This window comes from Lates calcarifer, linkage group LG19 (assembly GCF_001640805.2).
Source record: "Lates calcarifer isolate ASB-BC8 linkage group LG19, TLL_Latcal_v3, whole genome shotgun sequence".
NCBI classification, from domain to species: Eukaryota; Metazoa; Chordata; class Actinopteri; family Centropomidae; genus Lates; species Lates calcarifer.
This window is the reverse complement of record NC_066851.1, coordinates 17,717,466-17,744,486: the sequence shown is the minus strand read 5'-3', so window position 1 is coordinate 17,744,486 and position 27,021 is coordinate 17,717,466. Positions and strand designations below refer to the sequence as shown.

At 40.9% G+C, this 27,021-nt stretch overlaps 2 protein-coding genes across 3 annotated transcripts in view; one reads left to right on the top strand and one right to left on the bottom strand.

Annotated features, from left to right (window-relative positions):
- LOC108874955 (stAR-related lipid transfer protein 9) overlaps window positions 1-27,021 on the top strand; it is a 344,739-nt gene that overhangs the window by 167,009 nt on the left and 150,709 nt on the right. The window lies entirely within an intron of this gene.
- On the bottom strand, window positions 1,001-26,543 carry palm1b (paralemmin 1b). Of its 2 annotated transcripts, XM_051078314.1 has the most exons (7): window positions 25,979-26,543; window positions 11,886-12,086; window positions 11,699-11,741; window positions 10,714-10,794; window positions 5,493-5,608; window positions 4,677-4,747; window positions 1,001-4,435 (listed from the first exon to the last, which is right to left on the bottom strand). In XM_051078314.1, the coding sequence occupies exons 2-7, from the start codon at window positions 11,891-11,893 to the stop codon at window positions 4,056-4,058; spliced, it is 699 nt and encodes a 232-aa protein (XP_050934271.1). In that variant the 5' UTR covers window positions 11,894-12,086; window positions 25,979-26,543; the 3' UTR covers window positions 1,001-4,055. The 2 variants fall into 2 exon arrangements, with proteins under 2 accessions (XP_050934271.1, XP_018519181.1); XM_018663665.2 differs by lacking the exon at window positions 11,886-12,086 and having other exon boundaries at window positions 25,979-26,536.

Below are 27,021 nucleotides of genomic sequence, written 5' to 3'. Positions count from 1 at the left end.
TCCTTCAGAAGATTTCCATGTTGGGACTTCTTTTTCTTCTCTCAAATTCAAATTCATTTGAAAATAAAACTTCCATTTCGGTTCCATTCCGCTTGACTTTTTATATTCCACTGGTCCAATCCAGGACATTAATGTTTTTCATTCGTGCCTGTGTGAGAGTGTGGAAAAGCACTGTCAGGGGTGTGACCTAAAAACAGCACACAATATATTCTCTGTCTTGTGATGTGGAACAGCTCCTCTACTTCTATTAAATGGTAAAATTTGTCTCATCACAGCAAATGCGCTTACAAACAAAATATGCCATATTCACAGTGGGCTCAAGAGAATTTTCAAATTGCTATTTATCAGTGGCAGTGCTGCTGCAGCATAAAGCAATTTAATTATAGCTGCTGTGTTGAATAGTGCATACCTGACCTCCCTCTGATTAATGCCCTCTTTCAATGCTTCTCTTTCTTTGTCTCCCAAATTCACCCTCTCTCTCTCTCTCTCTCTCTCTCTCTCTCTCTCTCTCACACACACACACACACACACACCTTACAGTATATTTGACAATAGAGTAACAGGATTAATTTACAAAATAGTAGACGTGTGCTCTCTAGTGGCATATTCTGGGTATTGCATTTAGCAGAATACTCCAGCGGGTGTCTCCAGTTTGGATGCAGTAATCCCATTATGCTCAGTATATTGCTACTTCAACTACTCACTGGACTTCTGTTTCATGTCTTCTGCACCTCTTACCTTACTTCTCTCTATAAATGAGGGGTGTTCAAATGTATATCAACCTCTCCTTCTTTTTTCTGGCCTGTTGTATTAGTTCTATAAAAATGGGTGGTTTATCTGCAATAATTGTGTGTATGTCTCCCAGAAGGGTGTCCTCTACCCATCTGTGACTCCATCAGCTAAGATGCCAAAACCACACACATCATTAACCACGGCTTATGTGTACTGTTCTATCTACAGCATGCGTACATTCGGTTAATTACATACACAATTATCTGACTGGCTGTAAACAAACAGTAGTTTTATTCAAGATTAAACATTTAGACGACCACAGAATAGATGAACAGGCATTGGTCTAACACATGGTTGCTTTTTCTGCTGCTGTCCCAGAGACCCACTATTAAGCAAAGCTTTAGCTGAGCAAATTCACTTTTTTCTATGTATACATATATATGTATGCATACTTCTGCAGATATGCACACAGATTAAATGTGTACATACTGTATATACATAGACTGTCAGTTAGTCTCCTGCATAAAGTTTGTATCCCTTAAAATGCTGAAAAAATGTTGCATGTAAGTTGGCTTTTAGTAAGAGTTTCTTGTATGTGTGGAATAAAAAACTTCTGTCAGTTACAGAAAAATCAATCAAACAATTTTAAAAAGTTAAAATAGGGAACAGGATACAAAGTTTTTTCAAGACACCAACAGTAGTCTGCATATTACCTATCATCTAAGCTGCACTTATTTATAGTTACGGAGTGAAAAATTTGTGTAATATTCTATTGTACTTGTGTAGTGACCCTCCAGAGTTGTAGGCAGTGTTTCCAGTGGGTCATCATGACCAGGAGCAGAGCAAGAAAAACCCAGTCTAAAAATGGCGGCAGACAGACAAGTCCAACCAACTGAACCTGACAAAGGCACCAACAATACACATATTTTCATAAAGAAAAACAAATACACACATCAAATACAATATACTGCCTTGCAAAGAGGCCATAGGGAAGAAAAAAACATGAGAGTCAATATAAGAAACAAAGTTGCAAGTTGTACAATTACAGTGGAACTGTACATATGGAAAGCATAGACTATATTTCATCTGTCCACGCCTGTTGACCTCCCTTTGGAATGTAAGAAGGATCAAAGAAAGAAAAGATCATTTCTCTGGTGGTAAATGTAGGCAGGACTTGAGAAAATGCATCTGGCACTGAAGGTTGCAAAAGACTCTCTTACTCAACAAGTGTATGCAGGAGGCAGTAGATTCCCCACAATCCCCCTCGCCAACGATTTTGCGCAAGACGGAGGGAACGAGCTGAACGATAGTTGGTGGATGGAGAGTGTTAGATGCGACTCGGTATTAGCACCAACTTCAGAGGTTTTTGAACTGCGTGTCTCCGAGCGTAGAGGGTGGGGCTGGCTGTGTGTGTGTGTGTGTGTGTCTGACGATGAGGATGAGACAATGTGAGAATGAGATAATGGTGATGGCGTGTAGATGAATCAGAGGCATGGATGAGCCTGAGGGGAGCTGAGGCATTGGTGGCACAGCATCACTGACCCAGACCATCCATGGCCTTTGCTGTCTGCCAAACAAATGAGGAGACTAGGGCCAAAATGTATTTCAATAGGCTTTCAGGGCTTTGAATTTCTACAGTGTATATGCACAATTTGTCTTGCTAGCAACCTGCACAGTTTAAAATGGTCAGTCTATTTTTTCTTGCAGAATGTGGCCTATTTCTAACAGGAATTACAAATAAGCTTTGGTACCTGGGCACAATTTAATTCTTCTGTTTTTTGGATGAAAAGATTTAAGGTCACCAGAGATTAGAATTTTTAGTAAGAAACATCTATTCAAATGTCCCAAACATTTAGCATTTTTCTGTAAATCCATTCAAGTACTATTGGGCCCGGGCCTACAGACAAAGCATCAGGGGTTAAACTGGGAGTGAGAAGGACAGAAACCAGCAGCCGACCAACACACAGTGAAATTACAGAATCATCAGATTTTATTTGGTTCATAAAGAGAGAAAAACCTTCTTTTCTTTTTTTTTTTTTTTAACGGTGAGCTTCTTAAACGGTGGAACGAATCCCAATTTAACCCCTGGATTTACATTCATGTGAACGTGATAGCATATAATCAAGACCGAACAAGTGACAGGACAGTCAAAAATGTTGCAAGGCTTCATGCAGTGCTACCTCATAAGATTTACATTGATTCTACTGCTGAGAGAGGAAAAATTATTTAAGTATTTCTAATCATTGTGCAATGGTTGTGGTGACTCTATTGATCATAAAGTAGCATCTTATTTAAAAAATACAAAAGCTGTGATCTTCATGTACGTGTCACATACATTATCTATGAGAAGTGAATGCGGTTTGCAACGTGGTCAGTGTTCTAATTTACCTCTCTGTGCTGTAGATTTCTTTTAAAACTTAAAGAGTATCTCTAACACTGCCAATTATATTACTGGTATTGATAGAAAGACTTGTGTGACTAAAGATATGAGAACATATGAATCTAAGAAAGCACAGACACTTGTAATGATTGTAACGCGAATCTGGTAGTGCTTACAAGCTTACATGCAGTTAATGGTTGGAGATGATATAGAGAACCAAAAACAATAAATACATTGTATAAAACATAATTTCATATCAATATATTAAAATACTATTTAAAATAATATCTTAGACAATATTGCAATATGAAATTGACTGATAAATAGTTGGTAGGCCTACACAGAGAAATATATATATTTAAGTATCTGTGTCCTTCATAGATTGTTGTTTTGACTTAAATGGTTTAAAGTTTCCAGATTTCCCCCAGTGGGTAGCAGTACAATCCAGAGAGCTAATACATTTTTTTTCCAACAATAATAACAATGAACTTACAGTACACAGTCCCATAATAAAGATATACATACTGAATACAATATAAATGTCAAGACAGAAAAATAGAAAAATATCAATAGAAATCAAAAGTCAAATACATATCAGAGAAAGTATACAGAGTAAAGTGTACTTATGAGTCTTTGTGGTTCTTGTTGTTGTAGCTGGAGCTTGGATTTGCTCTCATTGTTGGTATATTGGCCGTGTACTTCGATTTTTTTTTCCCAGTCCTGACACACACACACACACACACACACACACACACGCACACGCACACGCACACGCACGCACACGCACACACACCACACACTCTCCCACAAAGACGCAAAGTTACACACATCTGCAAATACGGACACATGCGATGGCACACATGCCTGCACAGGTGCAGGTGTGTAGTCATCCACACACACACACACACACACTCACATACATGCACACACATACATATACAGCTCACATGACTGTGCAGCACTTGCAGGTCTGTTTCTTCTCCTTCTCCTTCTCTCCCTCCTCCCCACCCCCGTTGGCCTTCTCTTTCTCTGCCATGCTCCCGTTGGGTGGAGCCTGCTCTTCCGTGGCTGCCTCTCCTCCCGCTTTCCCCTCCCCGTCTTCGATCACAACAAACTCAGCCTTAACGTTGCCGTCCACCCCCTCCATCCCCAGGGCTGTGCGGGTCTCCTGCTCTTCTTCGACGGTCTTGTAGCCCATGAATACCAGGGTGACGGGGTTGTCCGCACTAGCTTGGTCAGGGCTGGGACCCAGCAGTTTGGCCTCAATCCCCGTCACCTCTCTCTTGGGGGTCTGACCAGAGGTCTGCACTACTCCATTTTCACCTATAGGGAGCACCAGAGTATCATTGAGAGTTTAGAGTAGTGCAGAAGGAAAGAGGGTGGTCAGGGTAAGTGGGAGAGACAAAGAAATTAAGGAAATATTGTTTTAATGACCTCCGGCAGAGAGGAATACAGAAAGTGAAGAGGCCATTATTAGCTCACTTTCTCTATTAGACACAGGTGCGCTGGCTGCGTTGCCATGGTTTCTTGCGTGATTATATGTTGCCATGGGTAACAAACTTACCTCCATTTTCTTTGGCCACACCCTTATTGGCTGGTACGCCTGTCTCCAATTCTTCAATCTCTTGTTCCAGCCTGACCCAGAAAACACATACACAAAAATTATTTATTAATTAATTATATGTTGTTTTTTTTTTACACCACAGCAATTATACTTTTATGTATATACTTTGAGAATTCAACTGAAACAAATGATGACCAAGACGTGTTCCTTCAATATTTTATGTGGCCAACCATGTCATTCACAATGCCCTTAAACCATTTACCACACCATTTATCACATTTCTAGTAAAAGACAATATCAAAATGTACAAATAATACTGACCAGTTGTACACATGCTATCTACAGGTGTTTGGATTTGACATCCAGACATATGAACATAAAGACTTTTTTTAAAATGACAGTTGCTGGTGGCTTTAGTACCTGGTTGTCTCAGTCTGGACACTCAAATTAGATTACATCATTTGTGTAACGTGTGCAACGCCAAGCCCTCACATGACATCAAAAGCATCATCAGCCCTGTTTGCTGACTGTGGTTCCAGTTCAAAACATAGCTACAGACAGCCACCTCCAATGCTGTCTAGTGCGACACAGTTCTGCTCCATTGCTGTGGCTTGAGGAATGAGAGGCTACAATTTATTCTTCCAGTTGTTAATACATTTTCATTAGTATTGAAAAAATGCACCACCAGAGAACAAATCTACACACGCCTACATTTTTACCATAACAACCACACATATTTGACTTGATCACTTGCAAAAAAGCTTGTGTTCTTTTCTGTTTCACAGATTGGACATGAAGAGGTTTTAAGATGCTGACCTGAGGATGACCTGCTCCAGAAGTTTGGTCTTCACCTCATCCTCCTGCAGACGCTTCTGAGTCTCCTCCTCCGCCGGAGCTCCATCTAACAACCAGCGCTCCCTCAGTGACTTCGACTGCAAGCGGACACAGCAAATAAAGGCATGTTGTTGCTGATGACTTGTTTCACATCTCCAGAACTTTGTTAATAATGGTAAAAAGAGGAACAAAATTTTGCGGTAACTGCTCTTGAAACCTCTGTGTGTTTGGTTTATGAGTGTGTATGTGCGCTATAATGAGAGGATCTTGTAGCGCACCCTTGATCATGCGTCTTTCATCATGAACAGCTGATTAATTCATTAGCAGAACTTCAATCTCCCAGAATGTTGCATGTTATCACCCTTTTTCACTTGGATATCACTGCAGTTTCTTTCAGAAGAGATTAGTGGCACTTTTTCTGAAAGAGAATGACAAGCCCTTTAGCTAATCTACAGCGAAAATCTATCAGGGCAGTGCGTCCAGCACTTCTCTACTGACTGCTGCCACTCTTTGGTTCTGTCACACACTTCAACTGCTGCCAATTGCCAAGTGGACTATGGCACCCAGCCAGAGCATCAAAGCTTCTGGCACTGAACAGAAAAAGTGAAACTAAGATATAATTCTCCTATTATACTCAATTGAGCGTGGGATTAGAAATCTAGATAAATCACTGAAAGATAAAAACAAAATAGTTCTAATCTTAAACCACATCAAACATTTCCTGGAGCTTGACAGTGATTACAAAAATATCTTTGCTGACAAGTTCAGAGCATAAACTGTCACTAGATTTATGATTGTAAACTGCCTCATTATAATTACTGTAGATAAAGGTAATTCTAGGACACAGTAATTAAAAACACACAAAACAACAACAGAAAACAACATGGATGTAAAATGTATAGATTTTTCACTTTATTATTCTATTACCTTCTTCTTCTTTATCTCTTTTTCAATCGATGTTTATTTCCTCTATCAATTTCCAAACAGCCCAGTGTTCTAATCTTGACTCCACATCCACATTCCCTCCTGTAGATAAGCTAATATCAAAGCAAATACTTGGCATGCCGTGAGGTAAATATAACAGTGTGTCCCACTCGCAGCTGTTAGACCATGCAGCGAAAGACAACCCTGCCTGGCCATATGGAAAAGTGCAAGAAAAAGCTCTTGTTTTCACGAGTTGGACTGAAAATCTGGACCTGCGCTTGATGTGAATTCCTCTCCAGTGATGCAACAAGAATTTCTGCACAAAACCCCCCCTCCATTTTTTTTCTTCTCCGCCTCGACCCCCACCCCTTCCTCTTTATTGCGTGCGTCTCTATCCATCACAAAGTTCATGAACTCCGGTTAGGTTGTAAATGTCATGGTGTGTCTCTCTTAATTTCTATCTCTGTTTATCTGTTTGTATCTGTTAAAGTGCCTGTTGTTCTGTTTTAACTCTTACTTTCGCCATTAAGTAACTCAGCTCCAGACAGCCAGCTGCACAGACCTTTACAGCACACACTCACACAGTGTAATTGAACACTCTTCATACTCCAGCCCTGCATGGTCTCTTGGGCACTGAATCTAAACCTACTTCCCTCTCTCTCTCGCTTTCTCACTCTCTTTCAGTCTTGCCACACCTTACTACTCCAATGCCTGACATCACTAATGTACTCACTCATGCATACGCAAACACACACGCGCATACGCACACATACACACATCAGTCTGTGCGGACAGTCGTAAAACTGGAGCGCTGAAGCAAACGTCTCTCTCTCCATTGTTCTTTGGAGTAAAAGCTGCTAACGTAGCAGACAAAGGGCGGAACTGTGACACACACACACACACACACACACACACACACACACACACACACACAGAAATGTACTGAACAGCTGTAGTGGAGAAGAGCTTCATTTCAAAATTAATTTAGCATTTCTTCCTGGATAAAGTGACACTCCAAACTTCAGTTTCTTTGAAATAAAGTTAATCCAGTCCATGTAAGTCTTATTCATCATTTTGTCAACCACAGGATATAAAATTGTCTTTAAAAGTTTTTTCCTTTTAAAGGAATGGTTTGACATCTACCCATGAGTTAGAAACTGCCTCCATGTCTGTATGGTAAAAATGAAGCTACAGCCAGGAGATGGAAGACTGGAAAAAAGAGAAAACAGGTAAAAGCAACATGTTGCTTTTATACAAATAAAGAAACGACACATAACATGAGCTTTAGAGGTGTAGGTAGTTTGATTTTGTTGCCTTTGGACAGAGCCAGTCAGCTAGCTGTTTCCCCATTTCCAGTCTTAATGCTAAGCTAAGCTAACAATCTATTGGAACTACCTTCATATTTATCATACAGCCATAAGAGTGGCATCAATCTTCTCACCTAACTCATGGCATTAAAAGCAAATGGCAGGATATTTATCAAAATGGAAAACTATTCCTTTAATAACTTTTTAAAAGCATGTTGATAGTAAGTGCTGTCATTTCATTTTGGAACATTACTCTTCATATGTTCCTCTGCAAACTGTTTGTTTCACATATTTAGAAAACATGTTTACATTGAGAGGTTTTAATTAAAGGGTCTGCCGACTGTTGCTTGCATAATCATATCTGACATGGCTTGCTAATTAAAAACAGAACTCCTATTAATGCTCTCTGTGTTAACAACATTGTATTACCTCATCTCACCATCTTGACTGCAATGTGAGTGTGAGTCTGTGTATGTTTCTGTGTGATCTTCTATTAGTGTAATTTAATGGTGGGGCAGGTACACCGTTATAAAAAATGTGGTGTGTAAACGGAGACATTTATTGGGTTTTCCACATGAACGCCGCCTCTGGAAAAGGCATACTTGCTGTGGTTTGCACAAAGAGCCTTCTAATGCTCCTGTACAGCGTGATTACACTTCCCCTCTGTGTGTCCACGTCTATGCGTGTGTGTCTGTGTGTGAGACGAAAGCGGGGTGCGGTGGGTGTAAGAGCTCTTTCCTGTTGGTGGGAGTGGGACAAAAATCTGTTTCCTCTGCCAAAGCCCACCGCATTGTCTGAGGCTTCTGTGTTCTTTTATGAAGCGACACACACAAAAACGATCACACACACATACAGATACACATTTACAAAGGTTTACTCTGAAAATAGAAAAAGTGGGAGCACACAAGGGCAGCTCCCATAAGTCACAAGCACTTTTACCACAAACACACACGTCTGCACAGGCGCATACGCACCGCAACCTTTGCTCTTATCTGTGACCTGCTGAATTGTCTGTGGCTGAAATAGCTTTGATAGTGCTGACACATAGGCTGACAAGAGCTTTGGCTCTGATATAATGAGTGTGTGTCCGCATGCATGCAGATTTGAATGCGTGTGTGTTTTAGGGAGTGTGTATAAACAGCATGCGGAGGGGCTGCCAGTGTTATCTGCCATCCATTCTGAACATTCCGTGACAGCAGCAGTAAGGGAGTATCTCACCATGTTGGTCTGATATTTTTGAAAAGAATTGCTGAGCATGGGTGTCGCTCACTCGTAGGGCATGATTCCCGAAAACACAGGACTGACCATCAGTTTGTTTCAAGTTCGGGGAAGGGCTAGGGAGAGGTTTGTAGTGGTTCAGGTTACGCTTTGCAGGAATTTTATTAATATCTTATCAGTGTAAAGGCTCCAGTATATTTAAAACAAAGCTGATTTTGGCAAGGAGGTTAATTACTGTGCTGGGTGCAAATATGCCAGTCCACTTGCTGCACTTGTGGTCTGTCTGTTGACACCAGATGGTGGCATTTGGGGGTCAAGGTGAGAGTGATGATGAGAAAAAAACAAAACAAAACAAAGACAACACAAGCTACATCTCCAGTGAAATTACATCTAAGATGATTTGAACTGACCCTGGTGCTGCTTTTTGAACAGAAACAGGGAAAAAGTACAGTGTGTTCATCCCTAAAACAATGGGATAGAAAGATTTTTCAAGCAGCAGATGAGGAGGTGAATGTGTACTAAGTTGTTCTAAAAAGGAGCGATTTATTCTAAACTAGACTCTTCTCCCATCCATCCATCAGGCTGAAATAGCAACCCATTGCATCCTTCAATTCATATTGTGTTTACAGCAAGTACCACCATGAGGAATCCAGCCAATACAACACATATGTTAATCTCCCTTTTTCAGTATCCTTGAAAGGTGCTAAGAATATCTACTTTCCAGCTGTCTTTATTATTCCTTACTGATTCAGTGTGTGGTGTAGCATCAGCACTACAGCAGGCGTTGCACTGGACCACTGTGGTTAAGAGAGAGCTGAGCTGGAAGGAAAGCTTTCGATTTACCAGTCAATCTCTCTTCCAACCATCACCCTATAGTCATGAACACTGGGTAGTATACTACAGTATATACATATACAGTAGTATACAACAGAATGAGATCATGAACACAGGCAGGCAAAATAGGCTTCTTCTGTGAAGTGTTTGGGCTCACCACTATAGATAGAGTATGGAATGCAGACATCTGGAGGGTAAGGGGTAGGAGTAGAGCTCCTCCACCTTGAAAGGAGCCAGCACCTTCCATTGGAGGTTTTCTGGGCACGTCAAACAGGTAGGAGACCCTGTGGTGAAGCCAGAACACCTCGGGGTCTCCCAGGAGAAACTGAAAAGCGTTGCTGGGAAGAGGGATGTCTTAACTACATTGCTAAATCTGCTACCACTGCGGGCTGACTCTGAATAAGCGACAGATAATGGATGGATGGATGATTCAGTGTGTATAGCCATGATGAATATAGTGCAGGCGCTCTAATTACCATATGCATTGCTATAAAGTGCTTGAGGTGTTATGAATTAAATTGTAAAGTGGCATGATGTGCAAAAAAACACTTGCTAAGCTGATTTTCATTCATGGACTGAATCAGGAAACTGATGGATTTCTTTCCTGGAACTGATTCATACTGTTGTCAGCATCTGCCTACCTAAGGTGGAAATAACAGGTAAACTGGAAACATGTGCACAGACCACAACTAAGCACATAAAAGTATTAAACAAAAGAAGATGTTGGTGTATTAGAGGGCAGGAAATAAGACTATGCAAAAATCTGGACTCCGAGTGTATGTTGTGTACACTTTTGCTTAAGACAGGGAAACTTTTTGGTCAAGCACCCCACATGTTTTCAGGACAAAACTATTTTTATGTCCTCTTTTCAAAAATGCAACAGTGTGTACATGTGTATGCACACGGAAGTATGTGCGTACCTTGAGATGCTGGAGTTGCCGTCGGTCATCATCCAGCTGCCTCCTCTTGTTTTCGATCTCTGTCTGCCTCTTTCTTTTCTCCTGTTATCACACAGACACATTACAATTACTCTGCGTTCATTTCATAATCGGAGTGGACACTGCCAAGAACATAATTATCCCAATGTTTTTGCCATTGCTGTCCCATTAATAAGACTGGGTATCAATGTTATTTGTGAATTAAAACTAAAACGCAGGCATATCATTGGCCATGAACATAAAAACATTTTGGACATTATCAAGCCACAGTCTTAAATGGTAGTGCTGACAATTTAATGGTAATCTTTAATGACTGTGCATAATTTGTAAGTCTATGTAACTGCAAATGCAAGACAGAGGCAAAAAGAAAGAAAGAGATTGCAGTCAATGTATAGATACAGTATGTATATTATAGGCATATGTTATCCAATTCATATATCAAGTGTTTGAAATGTTGATGAGAAATGTAATTATTTGAGTTAACGTAATACTCTACGCTACATGAAGTACCTTCTATACAGGCCAGTCCAGTTGAGATTCAACATGTGAATGTGAACAGAATGATACAAAAAACAGTTTCTAATTTGATATACAACATATGTAATTAAACTGGACTGAAACCTAGATATAATGTCAGAAAGGGCAGAAAAAGAAGATAAAATGGACCAAAAGGATGAAAGACCAACAGACACAGAGCAAAGGGAAGGACAGACACAAGGACAGACAAAAAAAGGTACTGAGCTGTAGCTACTGCATTAGCTTTTGATGTCTGCTAATGGGTGAAGGAGATGAGATTTAAAAGGTTGAGTCATTAAGACTTGCTTGCTTGTCAGATCCTGACAAGCAGCAATGATTTGTTGTTCCTACAGCCAAGAGTGTGCCCTGATGTGCACTCTGTATGTGTGTGTGTAAGCGTGTGTCTGAAAGAGAAAGGAAGAGGCAGACTGTGTATGTGGAAATAACTTACAGCGATGGCCTGAAGTCTCTCCTCTTGTGACACCTCAGCCATCCTGATGAAGAGAAACAGATTGAGAGAGAGAGAGAGAGAAACAGAGAGAGAGGGTTACAACCACACATGACCACCAGCAACAGACATTACACATAGTGACAAACAACTTTCCTTAATCCATAGCATTCGTTCACCAGCCATTTACCTTTCCATGGCTTCCCAGTGACTGAGGTTAAATATCTGTCTCTTTGCACTAAATCAGTGTCTCTTTCCTGTCAGGGAGCGTCACTGAAGGCATGCTAATGTGCTAGCAGGGCGCTGCTGGAGATTCCTGCCCTAATAGGTTCCAGACCAGAGCTCCAGGATGGACAGAAGCAGAGCTGAAGCCAGAGGGGAAGGACTGTGACTGTTTGAGACAGGACAAAGCTATCACTATATCATCCTCCTAAAAAATCCAAATATCTTACATTAAGTTTCATATTCTTTTCTGCAGGTAATGACTGATATTATCTGGCTCAAGCAGGAAATTGTTCATGACCCCAGGACCAAGCCAAACATCAGGTGTAAGAAGTGAAGATAGGTTAGCTCGACATATCATCTGAGCTGCCATTCTTACAAACGAGGAATGTCAGCCAGTTTTCACTTAGGTTGTGTAGGAATGTATAAGGACTCAATACATAGTCTCATACTCTTTCAACACAACAGTGTGTTCTTTGAATGGAATACAAAGCATAATACTATATGTAACCATTTCCCACTAAACATGAGATTTGTCAGCTGACAAAAAAAAGTGTTTGTGGTCTGATGATTAAAAAAGCTATTTTGTCTCTGATAACTGGGTTGTGCTTGGACAACTGTGCAGAGTCTATCTTTCATTTTAAAAATAAATCAGACGATATTCTTTGATTGAACAGCAAATTAAGCACCAACTATCTTGATAACTGATCAATTGCTGAAATCTGTTTTCAAGCACAAAAGTTAAACTCTGGGTTTTGGATATAACCAAACCTTGGAAGGCATTATCATGGACTCTGAGTAGCAGTGATGGACATTTTCCACAGTTTTTTTCAATTATTTGAGGAAAAATAAAATAATTGATAATGAATATAGTTGCCATCCTGATAACAATATCACAAATTTACTTTTAAGACAAATGGATGCCCCAGGGTGTAATATATCTGAATAAATGAATTTGAAAAAGTCATTACCTGTGAAATCACATTATGTAGTATCCAAGAAAGGGTGAGATTGTCACTTGATAGCTTTAATTGAGTGGAAAAAGTAAAATCATGAAAACATATGAAATTACCTAAAAGTCACCTAACATTACACCTTCACATAGATATAATCATTTTGCTCTAATAGCAAGAACCTCTGGAAACCTTGCAACTTAAGCAACGTTGCCCTAAAATTAAGACATTCAATACTTGCATTACATCTGCACAGATTTAGTGTCAAATTGTCAAATACTCAAGTCACAGAGAAGAAGAGGACCTCTCTGACTGTGACTAGTCTCAGGTTGCTTGTCGCCAAAATGCAGCCTGAACTGTATCATAACACATCTGGAATCTTCATTTCTCTGCACTGTTCCAAACCAAACTCTTACAAAAGTACGATGACGAAACATCTCTACATTACTCTCCACCCTTCTACAGCGCCAGTAAAATGCGTCAAACTTGTTATTATGTCATGCCTGATGCTTGGCCAGGACCCCCACTGTCACCATTTGAGTTTGGTTGCATCATTTCTTAACCAAATACTCACAAAGCTTGGATTGTGAGACAAAACTCAGCATATCAAACAGACCACATCCCCTCTATCTCATTCTTGCTGTAGGGTTGGTTTGGTTGCTATGCTTTTTATTTCCCACACAAAGGCATGTAGTGCAACAACACTGGCCCCTCTCAAAACATAAAGAAGCATACATTTTATTTCATGCTTGTTAGTCCACTGTCCAATCATTGAAGCTGTATATTGGGGCAATTTGTAACACGCAGAGTACATGTGAACATTTCCAGCACTGCATGTATACACCACACTGCTCTCTGCTGCCCTCCCAAGCCACATCAGCATCACATGGAGACCCTTTAGAGAAAAAGTGAAACCACAATCATCTGATCAAGCCACCAAGTACACACATAGAACACACACACACTCACACATACTGTCTAGACACATTCCTTTCTAATTTTCGCCTCTCCCACTTATCCAGCACAAACAGGAAGGACGAAAAGACATCTGGAGATGCACTGAGTAAAATCAGGCTCAATAAAAGAAACAGGTACAGCCAAAAATAAAATACACCTTGACAAATAATCAATAACAAAATAAGGCTCCCATTTCAGAAGTACATTATGTTGTGAGGACCTTTACTCAGGTACTGTTTATATTTTTGTTGTGGGTTGACAGTGTTTAATAGCCTATTTTCTCTCTAAATCTCCTTCCCTTCCCAGCCCTCAGGTTATAGTGGAAGCAGAGCAGTTAGCTGACTGTTCATCTGGGAACTCATCTGGATCAGTTCAACAGGCCTGGAAGCACTGGCTGAACTCTGCTGTTATTAAATGACTGTCCATCCTGACCTGAAAAAAGGTCACCCTGAGCACGAGCAGAGATGAGGCCAGAACTCACCCACAGTTGACAGGAGACTGGAGGCATGGATGGAATTAGTTACACAACAACTCTATGAATGTCAATTACCTCTGTTGGATACATCATTTGTGAAAAATGGTTTATCGTGAAACACTGATACTGAATTCCCTGAATAAACCAGCATACACTGAACACGCACACTCTATTCAAATATTTATTGGAAACAGCTTTCACACAAAACTTCCAATCATAGTAACTTGAATTTATGAGTACACAAAATAGATGTGTCATAAGACCTGCCTGTAATTTTTTAAACTGGAAAATTGAATTATATGCAAAAACATGGCATAAAATTATATAAGTTGTGGCACATATGTAATTATCTGTCACAACTTAGGGTGCTTTCATACCTACCTTGTTTGGTCCAAATCTTGGGACTTTTGAGTTTGAACCAAAACAGCAGGTATGAAAGGTGCCTTGGACCATGGTCCAGAACATAGGGCCAAAAACTAGTCAAACATTGTTTGCAACGTGAAAACACCTTTTTTGAAGTTTTGGACTTTCAGACCTTTTACAGGAAGCAGGCTCGTCACCCAATAAACAGAAGAAGAAAAATGGCCAGAAGAGAAGTAAAAAATGACCTGCGGTAGCACATAGACCGTATATGGTGAGAGAAAGATGCAAAATATTAAATAGTAATTTGGCTCAACGTCGAAATCAAAACTCAACTTGAAAAAAGCACAAAAATGACACTTTTAAGTGTCTGTATTATTGTGCTGACGTCAGAAGGCACGTCCATCAATAAACAACATCAATCATCAACCATCAATGTCAGGTACAGGGGGATGCAGCACACGAACGTTGATGAGAGGACGTAGGTATGTAACTCAAAGTTCTTTAGTGTGTTCGCAAAATTGCAATAGGAATGCATACAATGTTCCAAAAACGTGAACGCTGGATTAGACCTTGAAATTTCTGAACCAAGCAAGCCAAGTTTTGATTTATTAATTGAGGCCAGGCTTTGTTCAAAGCACCACTTAGTCTAAAATCATTAAGTACGAGCCTGAAAGTCCATCCTTGATTTTGGAAATGGCAGTTAACTGAAGGTTTACTCTGTAGCTTTTCCCAGAGATTTTAGCCATTTTAACTGCTATCACCTAATTGAATTACCATATGTCACAAACGACAACTGAGCAACCTCTATACACAGATTCAGCTGAAAATTCTGCAAAAGGCTAGTTAGCGGACTGTGAGAGTTTGTAAAATCAAAAACATCATTTTAATTCAGGAATGGAGGTTTGATACCCATGCCTACTGAAAACAATCAACCCTCAACAAACAGTGGAAAATCTGCCATGTGTCTCTGTGAGCTCTGACCACAACCATCCATGCCAGTCCATGCCAAAGTTAACAGTAGAAGTCCATTGGATCAGCTTGGAGTAAAGTGCTCAGATTTTCCAAGCTTGTCCCACTATTCAAATCTGAATTTTAATGCTAGCTCTGCCTCTCTAACCTCTAGGCTGCTGCTGTGATGAATCTTTAAAATGTATTGGAAAAAAATATGTCCACCCTGTTGGAACATCGTGGGCCTTTGTCCTGCTGACTCTCTCATAAATTATGGACAAACAGGGAGAAAGGAAAGCAGACACATAGACAGGCATCTTTGCAGCATAGTTAGAAGAGTAATTACATTTATGCCTGAGAGAGGAAGACATCCAGGGAGGCAGACAGGCCAGCAGAGACATGAGACAGATAAATATAACAGATCAACAGAATCAGTTAGACAGGACTAAGAGAGCCACTGGTGTTAGTCGGCATGCTAACAGACAAAAACTAGGGATGTTTTTAACAATATGCCGAAGCAGGTGCATGACAGAAGAAGTCAAGGAAACTGACTAATGACCAGCCCAATTCCCTGTTGAGTGCACTGCTCCTGTAGCATTTCCAGGAACACATTAACTGCCTGCATAGAGCACCAGCATCCTCTTCTAATAGCATTTTGCTCTCATGGTCCCCTGGCACCAGCAGTCACTTTACACATTCTCTATCTGTACTCAGATGCCCTAAAAGTGATTACCTTAATGCCTATAGAGCTAAATAAACAATAATCCTGCTGAGCATCTTTGTTTAGGGATATCATGTTGGCCTGAAGCCGAACTTGGATTTAAAAGTCTCCTCTCCAAGGCGTGAAGAAATGGGTTTCCTTCCACTCAATTGGCAGGATGCACCAAACCCAAAATTAGATTAACCCTCCCTTACACATTGCTGGTTTTGGTTAATCATAGTATCACACTTATACCTCTTATTGTTCAAAATTATTGTCCTTGCTGTGACAAAAGCATCTCTTTAGAAACCTTTTAAAGCTGCATTTGTAAAGGAACCAAGTTTGGCACAGCCAGCTGCACTAATATGATCTGAAAAGTCGGTTAAGAAACATTGTATTCATTATTTACGCTAGACAGTCTGGGAGTAAAAAGGTCAGCAAGTACACGCCGTACTGATCTGTACATGAGACTAGTCACACTGTGTGACTCCAGGACAGCAATGGGCCGTCCGTCACTGTGTCTATCTGTCGGCAGTAATGGCAGATTACAACAGGTCTCATCGCAACTAATGTAGGATTATCTTAAACAGACACCACAACAACCTGGAAATGGACACCGTATTATTCTGATTCTGATCCTGCCTCCTACGCTCACACATACTCCACTGAACAGATTTTTAAAAGCTTATCTTATGGCATCTGTGCCTCATTAGTTCGTAAACACTTTCATGCACAGTACCTGAAATTATCCTACATCTATAACGCTGCAACCAGGCTGTCTAATTAACAAAAGCATGAAAAAGGAAGAAAAACATGAATTTTCACAAAGACAGCTATAAAGCTAAAGAGAGTTTAGTCTTGTGATATTCTGTTTTTTTTAACTGTGACAAATTCCATGAAAAGACCAAAATTAGCAACAAATTGCTAAGTATTATCTGTGTAGCTGAAGCCTCTCTTTGCGCCATAGACCTCTATTTTTGTCCAAAAACCTATTTAAAACACATCAGTGAGCCACAGACACGCTGGATGACATGTTCTTTCATTACAATGAGCATGGGCACTGCAGTTTTTTGTTTTTTTTGGAGTCAGTTCCATAAGCCTACCCTCTCTAGCACACCAAATCCACTGCTGAAAATAGTCCCCATCAAATACATTGAGTAACATTTGCCAAAAACTACAATGCCCAGTTGAAGGTATGTATTGGTAACCTGTTTTTAAAGATTCAGATTCATTAGGAAGGAGTGGGCTTGGTGCTTACAGACACAGACACACTGAGGAGGTCGTAAAAGTAGTGAGAGATGCACTAACACATTGTTGGTTTTGTTCCTTTTATGGGATTTGTTGTCTATAACACAATATAAAATATTACCAGTCTTGAACAAGAATCTTATCAGTCAATTAGAAACATTCCTGCTGGCCAATCAGAAACCAGAGAGGCAATCTGTTAGAGAGAGACGTTTGTTATCAAGCCAAAGAAGTGGAGGAGACAAGCAGCCAAACAAACAAATTGAAAGACATTGAGAAGAATAATGTTCACTTTTTATATTATCCACACTCCCTAATGGCATGTGGAAGCTGCATTTCACAGAAAAGTTACGACAAATAAACTTGAGAATAGCGTCTAATGGTTCCAGTTATACAATACCGGCATCATGCACATCCTAATAACCTAATAAATGCCTTCTGAAAAGGGAACGTGTTCAGTCAGGTGTTCATTTAGAACAGCAAGAACCTTTTAACTGATATTGTGCAGCCATTATGAAACTCCGCGGCACACACACAAGCATACTCACAAAAACTCCTGTGTAAAAATGAGATGAAATGAAGAGGCGGAAGAATAAAATAATAGAGGGTAAGGACAAATCTAATTACTAATCACTGCACTGCACTATTACTTATAAAATCTGGAAAAATCCCAGATATGAAGAAGATAGTCATTTCTGGCTACTCTTGAATTAAATAGTGTGCAAAGACACACAACAATACACACACAAAATAACACTGTCTGGCACAAAAATGTTTCCTCTTCAGAAAGAATGATGACTATGAAAATGACTCTTGAGCTTAATGACCCAGGCCCTGCATTACAAAACTGAGAGACTCTGGAAAAGGAAACTAATCCCAAATCCCCTTCACACTCACTGCATTGGAGTGGCACTTCTTTCTCCTTTTCTCTACTCCCCACTTCCACGGCTTCCTTCCTTCAGGCCAAACGAGCACAGGGACAACAATACTCCTCCCTGCCTTTCTGCCCTGGCCATACACTCACACACATCTCACACACATATACACTCGTCCCAGGCCAGCACGCACACCATGACTCCTCCACCACCACACATGCAGCTCTGCATCCTTCTATCTGAAGCACAACACAAATTGTGCCAAACATAAACAGTATGGTGCCAATAAAAACTGGAGGAAGTCCGCTGAGGTCACATGTTAGTATTCCAGGGGCCAAAGGGTAAAACTCCTTTCCCCCCTGAGGTCGCCCGTAAATAACAGCTCTGTCAGTACAGAGGAGGGTGAAATACTGTGTAACATCCATGTCAAGAGGACAAACATAAAGCCACACACAGACTGAAACACGTGCAGTACGGTGACGAGGTCAGAGAGGAGTGAGAGTCAAATCTGACATTGTACTTGTTTCACGGTCAACAGACCACACCACTGGTATTTGGAATATGTGTGTCTTTTCATTAAGGTTTTCATTTACACCTTAATGCAAGTTAACAGAGCTAAACAATTTAACAACAGAATAAGAAAGCAGAGGCCCAAAATATCCCGACATTTACTATTACATTAATGTAGTTCCTAGGATTAATCAAGCTCCAAAAATGCTAGATCATAGATTATTCATAATGCTACTAAATAGTGTCTTAGCATGAGATCCTCCTTGCTGGGTAAATGCCCACATCTTTCAACCCCAGTTCTACTTGGCTTTTGAGAGTAACCCTAACACCCTAACCAAAAAGGTCTGTAGTCTTCACACCCAAGCCAAGATAACCCTGGTGACATCACCAGGATTATTTTCGGACTTGACAAAGCTCCTCCAGAGCCACAGAACGCATTATACAACTGTTTTCACAGCCTGTAAGTAATCTCCATCACTGCAAAGCCCCTTGAAGTAGTGTTGAAGTAGTTTGAAAGCAGTGAAAGAGCCTGCTCTACTTACAAATCTTTGTAACTTTCCAAAAACAACCATGGCTGATTTTGCAGGAATTGGCCAGAGGTACACAGGTATGAAAATGGGCAGTGGTCCAAGCCCTACATAAGGCCTTCCAGTGGTAGTGGAATGGCTACTCACGTTTTTAGTTTTTACATCATAGTGGCACAGCTGGAGATGTGGCTACCTTTGTACCTCTGACTGTAAAACAGCAATATTTTGAGTAGATATAGTAGAAGTAGTAATAGTAGTAGTAGTAGTAGTATATAGTAGTACAATGATTGATATGTCTGTCAGCAGAAGTGTTTATGGTTCTTCCAAACCCCCACTAAAGGGCAGGATCAAAATTGTCAGGTTCAGAAAGTTGCAAAAATGATTGTTCTGCCTCTTGTAAGTCTCCTCAAAGACTCTGAGCTGAGACATCTTCACTCTGTGTCTCTTCTCCCTGAATTCCTCTTCATCGATTCGCCTTATGCCCGCATTTCTTCACTTGACCACACTCGACCTTCATTACTTCTGCAACAGTAAACCTTTACACTGCAAATCTGTTGAGTCGTGGTCTATGCCTGTTAATTTTTATATATCCAGGGAATGCATGCTGAGTTTACAGCTCTTGTGACACTTATCGATCCCCGTATTTTAGTTACCGCCACGGCATGGAGGTCGCAACACAGGTTCAGCTTGTAGACAGTAGAAAAATCATGTGCAAAGCGTCTTTGATGTCACTGATAGCTCTTTGTCAGGATGTTTAATAGCTTGTACTTTGCTTCACTCAGTAAATCCAAATCTGGGCAACAGGGTGAAGTGAGAACCACTATGGCTAAGAGCAACATTAAGGCCTTTTAGCTCCACACCTGGTGAACAATCTGTTCTAAATTAAAAGCAACATGTTTTTACAAGGGAAGGAGCAAAGTTACTATGAAACAACATGGAGAACTGGCAAGATACAGAGGTTGGACACTTCTGGCCATCAGAGGAGAAGAGGAGATAAAGACATAATGAGCATGGTAAAGATTGATAGCTGAACTATAACAAAACTATAGCTACTCAAAAGTAAGTAGAGAGCAAACTATAGGCCCTGAGAAAAGATTACACAAAGATCCATGATCACAATTAACACTGCAATGGAGTGAGTTGTGTACAGTGGAATACTATGAAGTGAACTGCAAGAATAGCCATTAACAGAATCTATAACAAATGAACTGTTTGATGATTCACTGTTTGAATTATTTTAAGGCAACATGCAATATTTTCAGGTCCCTGCCTCTCATATGAAGATTTGATGCTTTTCTCTCTAGATTTAATAGGAAACTTAAATCTTAAGGTTTTGGTTGAATCATCTTTAGCTGTTTGAAGGGCTAAAGATGCAGACAAATTTAGCCTTTTTCACTGTTTACTGATATTCAAAACAAAAGAATTAATCAAGAAAATAATCTGCAGATTAAATGATAATGAAAATAATTATTAGTTGCAGCCCTAAAAGAGCTAAAATCCGGGTGCTCCAGAAACAGTTTTTTCTTACAGTGAGTCCTTTATAGAAGGAAGTGTTCTCAAATTTTAACGTTATGAAAAGGCAGTGCAATAAAAAAAAATCTAATATAGCACATAAGAAATATGTCACCTGATTCTTAGTAGAATACAAAAATGCTGCACAAAAAAAACAACACATAATCACCTGTTTGCATCTCTCACCATTAAGCTATAAAGTATTTTGAGAAGTTAAAAGAATCTAACTAGAATTATTAAAGAATAGGGTAGTGATACTAATGATTGACTTTTACCTGCGTCTGCATCTTTTTGTGAAAGCAATATTAGAGCATCAGCATCAACATGACCTGCTGACAGCACTGCTTTTATGTTTATAGACAGACCATTTCCATACTATACTGTCTCCTGTGTCCTGGTGGGCTCTCTCAATCAGCAAGCTCTATATATCCGGATATAGGATGCCTATAGACGTGCATTATTGGAGCAGCCTCTAAACGTTAACACAGGAACCATTAGGCTAAAGGTGCCTCCCCTTATGGCAAGATCCCAATCCCCACTTAAAGCTCACAAGAGGCTCAAGAATTGTTTGTACTATGTATGTTTGTCCAGACGCTTCTGGGATTATAAAATACTATGTTTCATTTACAAGGGGACAAGACCTAATATTCCTTCCCCAGCTTGCCCTTAAACCAGATGTTCATGTGTCTAAGTATATATATGTGTGTGTGCTGTTCAGTTCAGGTTATCTACAGTGCAGAAAGATGGATGAGCCCTCTCTACTGCTTATCAATAGTGCTTTTGATATCATCTTTGCAACAACACTGATGATCGTCATATGAGTGTGTGGGTGTGCGCGTGTTTTGGGAGGGGTGCATATGACACACACACACGCAAATGAACAAACACATGCTGCTGAGCACATTTCCCTCTGAGATTAAAACGACTTAAAGGCTAAAAATGACAATTTATCTGAAGACAGACTATCTGCTGGGAAGACAGTGAAAAAAACAAATCCTCTTTTGCCTTATTTGTCATGACAAAGCAGTAAGGAGGAGGGATGGGATTGTAATGAGAGATAGTCAGAAAAAAAGAAGGAAAGAAGGAAAAAGTGACTATCCAGGAGGAAAAGAGGAGGCAGAGATTAATAGAAAGAGAGAAAAAAAAACACAGACAAAAAGGGCAAGGTAGAGTACATTGCATTATCTAATAATATCTCACAGCCCAGATGTTACTCCTTATCACTCTGTATGCTTGCTGAGCAAGCTTTCACTTTTACTTCTTCTTTCAGCCTACAATGCCATCTTTCAGAACAAAACAGTAACTGTAAGGGCTTCTGAGATGCATGTCATTCATTTTCTACGAGTAGCTTACTGATCTGATTTTATAACCACAGCATAAATGGTTTCTTAATGGCAGCAAGGTCGGTGAGGGTAATTAGTAATATCCATCACGCTGGAGCTCCTCGCCCAGGGCAGGATATGAACCCATGAGAGGCCTGCTGTCCTCTGGTAATGATGTTGGACCAACCAGTTATGCCACAGAAATGCTATGTAAAAAGTAAGATAGTATACCTACTGCTGTCACTTTTAATGTAGATGACACCTTTAACCCACTAGCACTTTCTTTAAACCTGCTTAACTGATTTTTTGGCCACTCAGGGCGCAGCAGAAACAATCCACACACACAACACTGAGATGGCATATTTTGAGTAGATGTGACAAACATATTAGCGAACAGTCTATTTACACATCCAGCAGCTACAGAGCAACCTTTGCACAAATTCTGGTGTCTCTGCTAACTCCTAATGGGGAAATATCCAGCTTTAAGCAGCTAAATGCTCCATCATGTTCACCAGCTATTCTCTAACTTTGTCCGTTGCTGTTTGGTGCTGGGCAAGTAGCATACAGCTGGATTATCAGAGCTTTTTTTTTTTTTTTTTGCTGAAAACAACTGCCTGCTGTGTCTTTGAAATTATGTAAATGGGAAAGCGGTGAAAGCGGTGAACCAAAAACTGTGAAGTTGTGGGCAAGAAAACCAAAACAATGAGCAAACAGATGCTAAAAAGCTGCAGAACTGAGGGGAGCTACAGAGCTGGGTGATACTGCTTTTATAAAATATTGATTATAGCTACTTTTATAATGCGCAGGCTACACACTGGTGTTACTTGACTGATAGTGTAAGTGAGAATTGGGTTGTAGAGATGGATTTGTGCCAAATCAGTTTTTTTGCATATCAGCAATGACACTATAATGTCACTTGGACGCCCTTCCCCTATTTTAAGTGTGTTTATCAGGGGTGTTAGTGAGCGTGCTCTTTTTGGCAACCTTTTTTATACTTTATCCTCAAGAAGCTGCTCAGTTTGAGTTCTCCCAGCTCTATGCAATGAGGAGTTCTACTGGAGCAATTAGGGCTTCACAGCTTATTGAGGGGCACTTTGAATGTAGCTGGTAGTGAAGAGCTTTACTTGTTCACATTTCACCTCATTTTTCACTGACAGTCCCAAGATTAGGAATGAATGGCCTTCCAGTTACCAGCCCATTTCCCCTATCTAAATTGGTGAAAACAGATCCATCCCAGTGCCCAGCCTGTCAAGCCAAGAGACAGTCATCAACGCACACAAACACACACACAAACACACACACACACACACACACACACACACACACACACACACACACACACACACACACACACACCATCTTTTTGTTTCTGGAAAACATGCAGAGACAGAGTAAAATGCACACATGCACATATGCAAACACACATAGAAGCATACACAGTCATAAACGGACACAAACACACACACACACTCTCACACACTCATACAGACATACACACACAGAAATGCGGCTGTCCAGAGTCATGATGCCGAATGATGATTGGGTGGACAAGACAAGTGCTGTCAGCTCCACTGCGAGTTGCTGACACAACACAGAGCCGCCGACCGGATATAGACCCTCAGCTCAACACATGGCCAGGCTGAAGCCTAGGGTGGACTTAACATGTCTCGCGCGTACAATAAAGTGACAGGACAGACAACAAACAGTGGCAGAGACGCGCTGCTGATGAGTTCATTCTTCCACCTTTTGTATGTCGGTGCTTTATTTTCTCACCAAACATACAAGTGCAACTCTTCAATGGTTGTCTTAATTCTGACAAATCTTTGATACTGTCTACTTAAGGGCACATAGTATAATTGCACCCTATATTGTGATGATCTGCACATGCTTTGATTATGGCAATTCCTTAATGCATGTACTAAGAAACTAAACCAAACCTAGTTATCTCACAGTACAGAGGTTGTGATCCAAGAGTGTAACTTTTAAGGCTTCTAAGCTATGTTCCCTGAAAAAGTGGGTGTCATATAATGTTTCATTAATTACTCCTGACTGTCCTATCTTCTCTACATGTCTTAACTTTAGCTGTGACACAGTACAGAGTATACCAACAGACAGCCCAAAAATGTTACAAATGCTGAACTACTTCATCTAATCATTAACACCAAAACACATCATTCCTTGCACTTGTCTTAACCTTGAAAACACGCCCTTAGGACTTGAAATCTAGTCACTCTGGCTCAACAAGTGGGATGACATGACAAAAGCATGAGATGTCATGGTTAAAGTCACCTTACAAGTAACTGTCATGGAAGATTCGATCACTGTCACTACACTCGTTTTCCCAGCATTTCGAGGAATCAGACACAACAAAGAGTTGATGTCCTGTCTGCATTCTCGAGGACTCGCACAAATTCCCTCAGAAATGTAATGGGTGTGTCATGTTTATAGACCCTGTGCTATCACCATGCACTTGCTGGTCTTGTCAACAAAAAATGCTGTCCACAACAGTGACATTGGTTCACAGGACAGAAACCGTGGAGAGAAACAATGGACACAAGACCAAACAAAAACACCCTCTTTGTCTGGTTGCGCCTATACCTGCTGTGATCAAACATAATTACAAAAGCAGAGTAAAATTAATGGAGTTGGTCCAGTTGACATTGTTCTATTCAGAGACAGAAATAGAAACAGCTCCACGACATAAACACAAGCCTACGTGATATTCTAGGAGGATGGAGGAGCAAGACTTTATCACCAGTGGCAACCTGAGCTGAAATTAATCGGGGCTAAAGCTCTGCTGTTAAAGATGCACAGTTTGAATTCCCTGCTATCCTAAACCAAACTGCCTGGTCCACTGCACAGTGTAAATTCCAGACAGGAGTATGTAATGGCCAAGGTTTATCAGCTCATGCGCGCCATGTTGGAGCAGATTGCTCACATCACAACACACCATAGAATACCCTGTTACTCTCCTCTCCTCTCTCCTCTACAGCCTGTAGCCAGTCAGCATCCCTCACCCATGCAGTGACGGCCATGCACGGCTGGCGCCACTGGAAATTCACAATCGAGGCGAAAAAACACAGACATCATGAAAACACTCTCCAAGCAAAGAGATCGATATTACATGATGGATCATCAAAGGCATTCGCGTAAACATGTCGTCCCGTTACACCTGTCTTCCTGGCTGCATCATGGCTTGAAAGTACAGTACAGTAAAGCGGCCCTCCAGGCATGCGATAGAGGATGTTGTCATGACATAATAATGCAGCCAGTTTTTTCTCTACAATTCGCCTCCAATTTAGCGCCTTACTTTGCTGTGAGCTTGTTATTTTTGGATGTGCATTTACGTCCCTTTAAGGATGCTGCGCCTCTTGTGATTACGAGTTGTAGCCTCGTATTGATGCAGCGATCGTCACACAGTGTTTACAGTAAGGAATTTCACTAGTAGCAGAAAGATACCGTCAATATTTTGCTTTTTTTTATTTTTCCCTGGTCTCCATCCCTCTGTCCCGCTCTGTCATCCCTCTCCTCGGTCCGAGTCAAAGGATGCTGCCGGGCTTGGAAGCTTAAATATTGCGCCGCTGCACAGGCAGCCTCTGGACAAATCACCAAAAGCAGGTCAAGCCACAGGAAAACACGGGCACAACCACTGCACACCATAAATCACGACTTACTCAGTTGCAGATCCCGTTCGCTTCCCGCCACAGACGTCTCCCAAACGGGGTGTCTTCTTGTTTATTTCTGAGCGTCAATTCGGAATACTCTGTCACCCCCTTCCTCTCCTCCTCCTCTTCCTCCTCCTCTTCTGCTTCTTCTTCTTCTTCGTCTCCTGACTGGCACCCCTTCTGTTATCGCCGAGGTGATGCCGCGGGCAGCTCGCGCGCACAGCCCGACAATAATAAGATCCCGTCGGTTTCCTCTCGAGCGAAAAAGACGCACATCGGAGGTGGCTCTGCTCTCGGTGCAAATCTCATGGGCTGTGGGGCGTCGTCTGAAGCAGGTTGTAGTCTGGTTAGTGTACGGGTGAGAGAGAGAGAGAGAGAGAGAGGAGAGAGAGAGAGAGAGAGAGAGAGAGAGAGTCAGAGTGGTATGTGAAGGGGAGTGCAGAGGGGAAAAGGATACGCCTCCCTGCCTTGTGGAGATAATGGGGCCCTGGTTGCGCGCGTTGACTGAGATATGGGTCCTCCTCTCCAAATGGGGGCCCTGCTGGCTCTCCTCCAGCCTTATCATATGACGTCCAAGGAACCAGGCAGTCTGCTTCGGGGCTGCAGAAGAGCGGCGTACGTGCAGCCTAAAATTGGGATCAAATCCAGCTCTCCCACCAGAGGAGAGAGGGGACAGTTTTTTTCAGTTCTGCTGCCCCACTTCTCCATCTAGTGGCGGAGAGGTTCAATGTCAAGACTCCATAAGATGTGATTTCACTCTGTTACATAAATATCCTCAGGCTCTGAGGCTGAACGGCTGAACAGCCCCAAGCAGTGATTTTGAGCTGAGCTGAGCGATTAGGCCTGTCTATCTGCAGTTTTTATCAAATCACAAAAAAAAAACAAAAAAAAACAAAACACTGAATGAATCATGTTGTTTTTGTGTTTAAATAACATATATTAACTATTTTTTGCATTTTTTAAGTGTCCCTCAATTCTTTTTTTTCACATCTACATCCTCAGATCAACCAAAATATGTTGCACCTACACCCAACATCCAGCAGGTGGTGCTC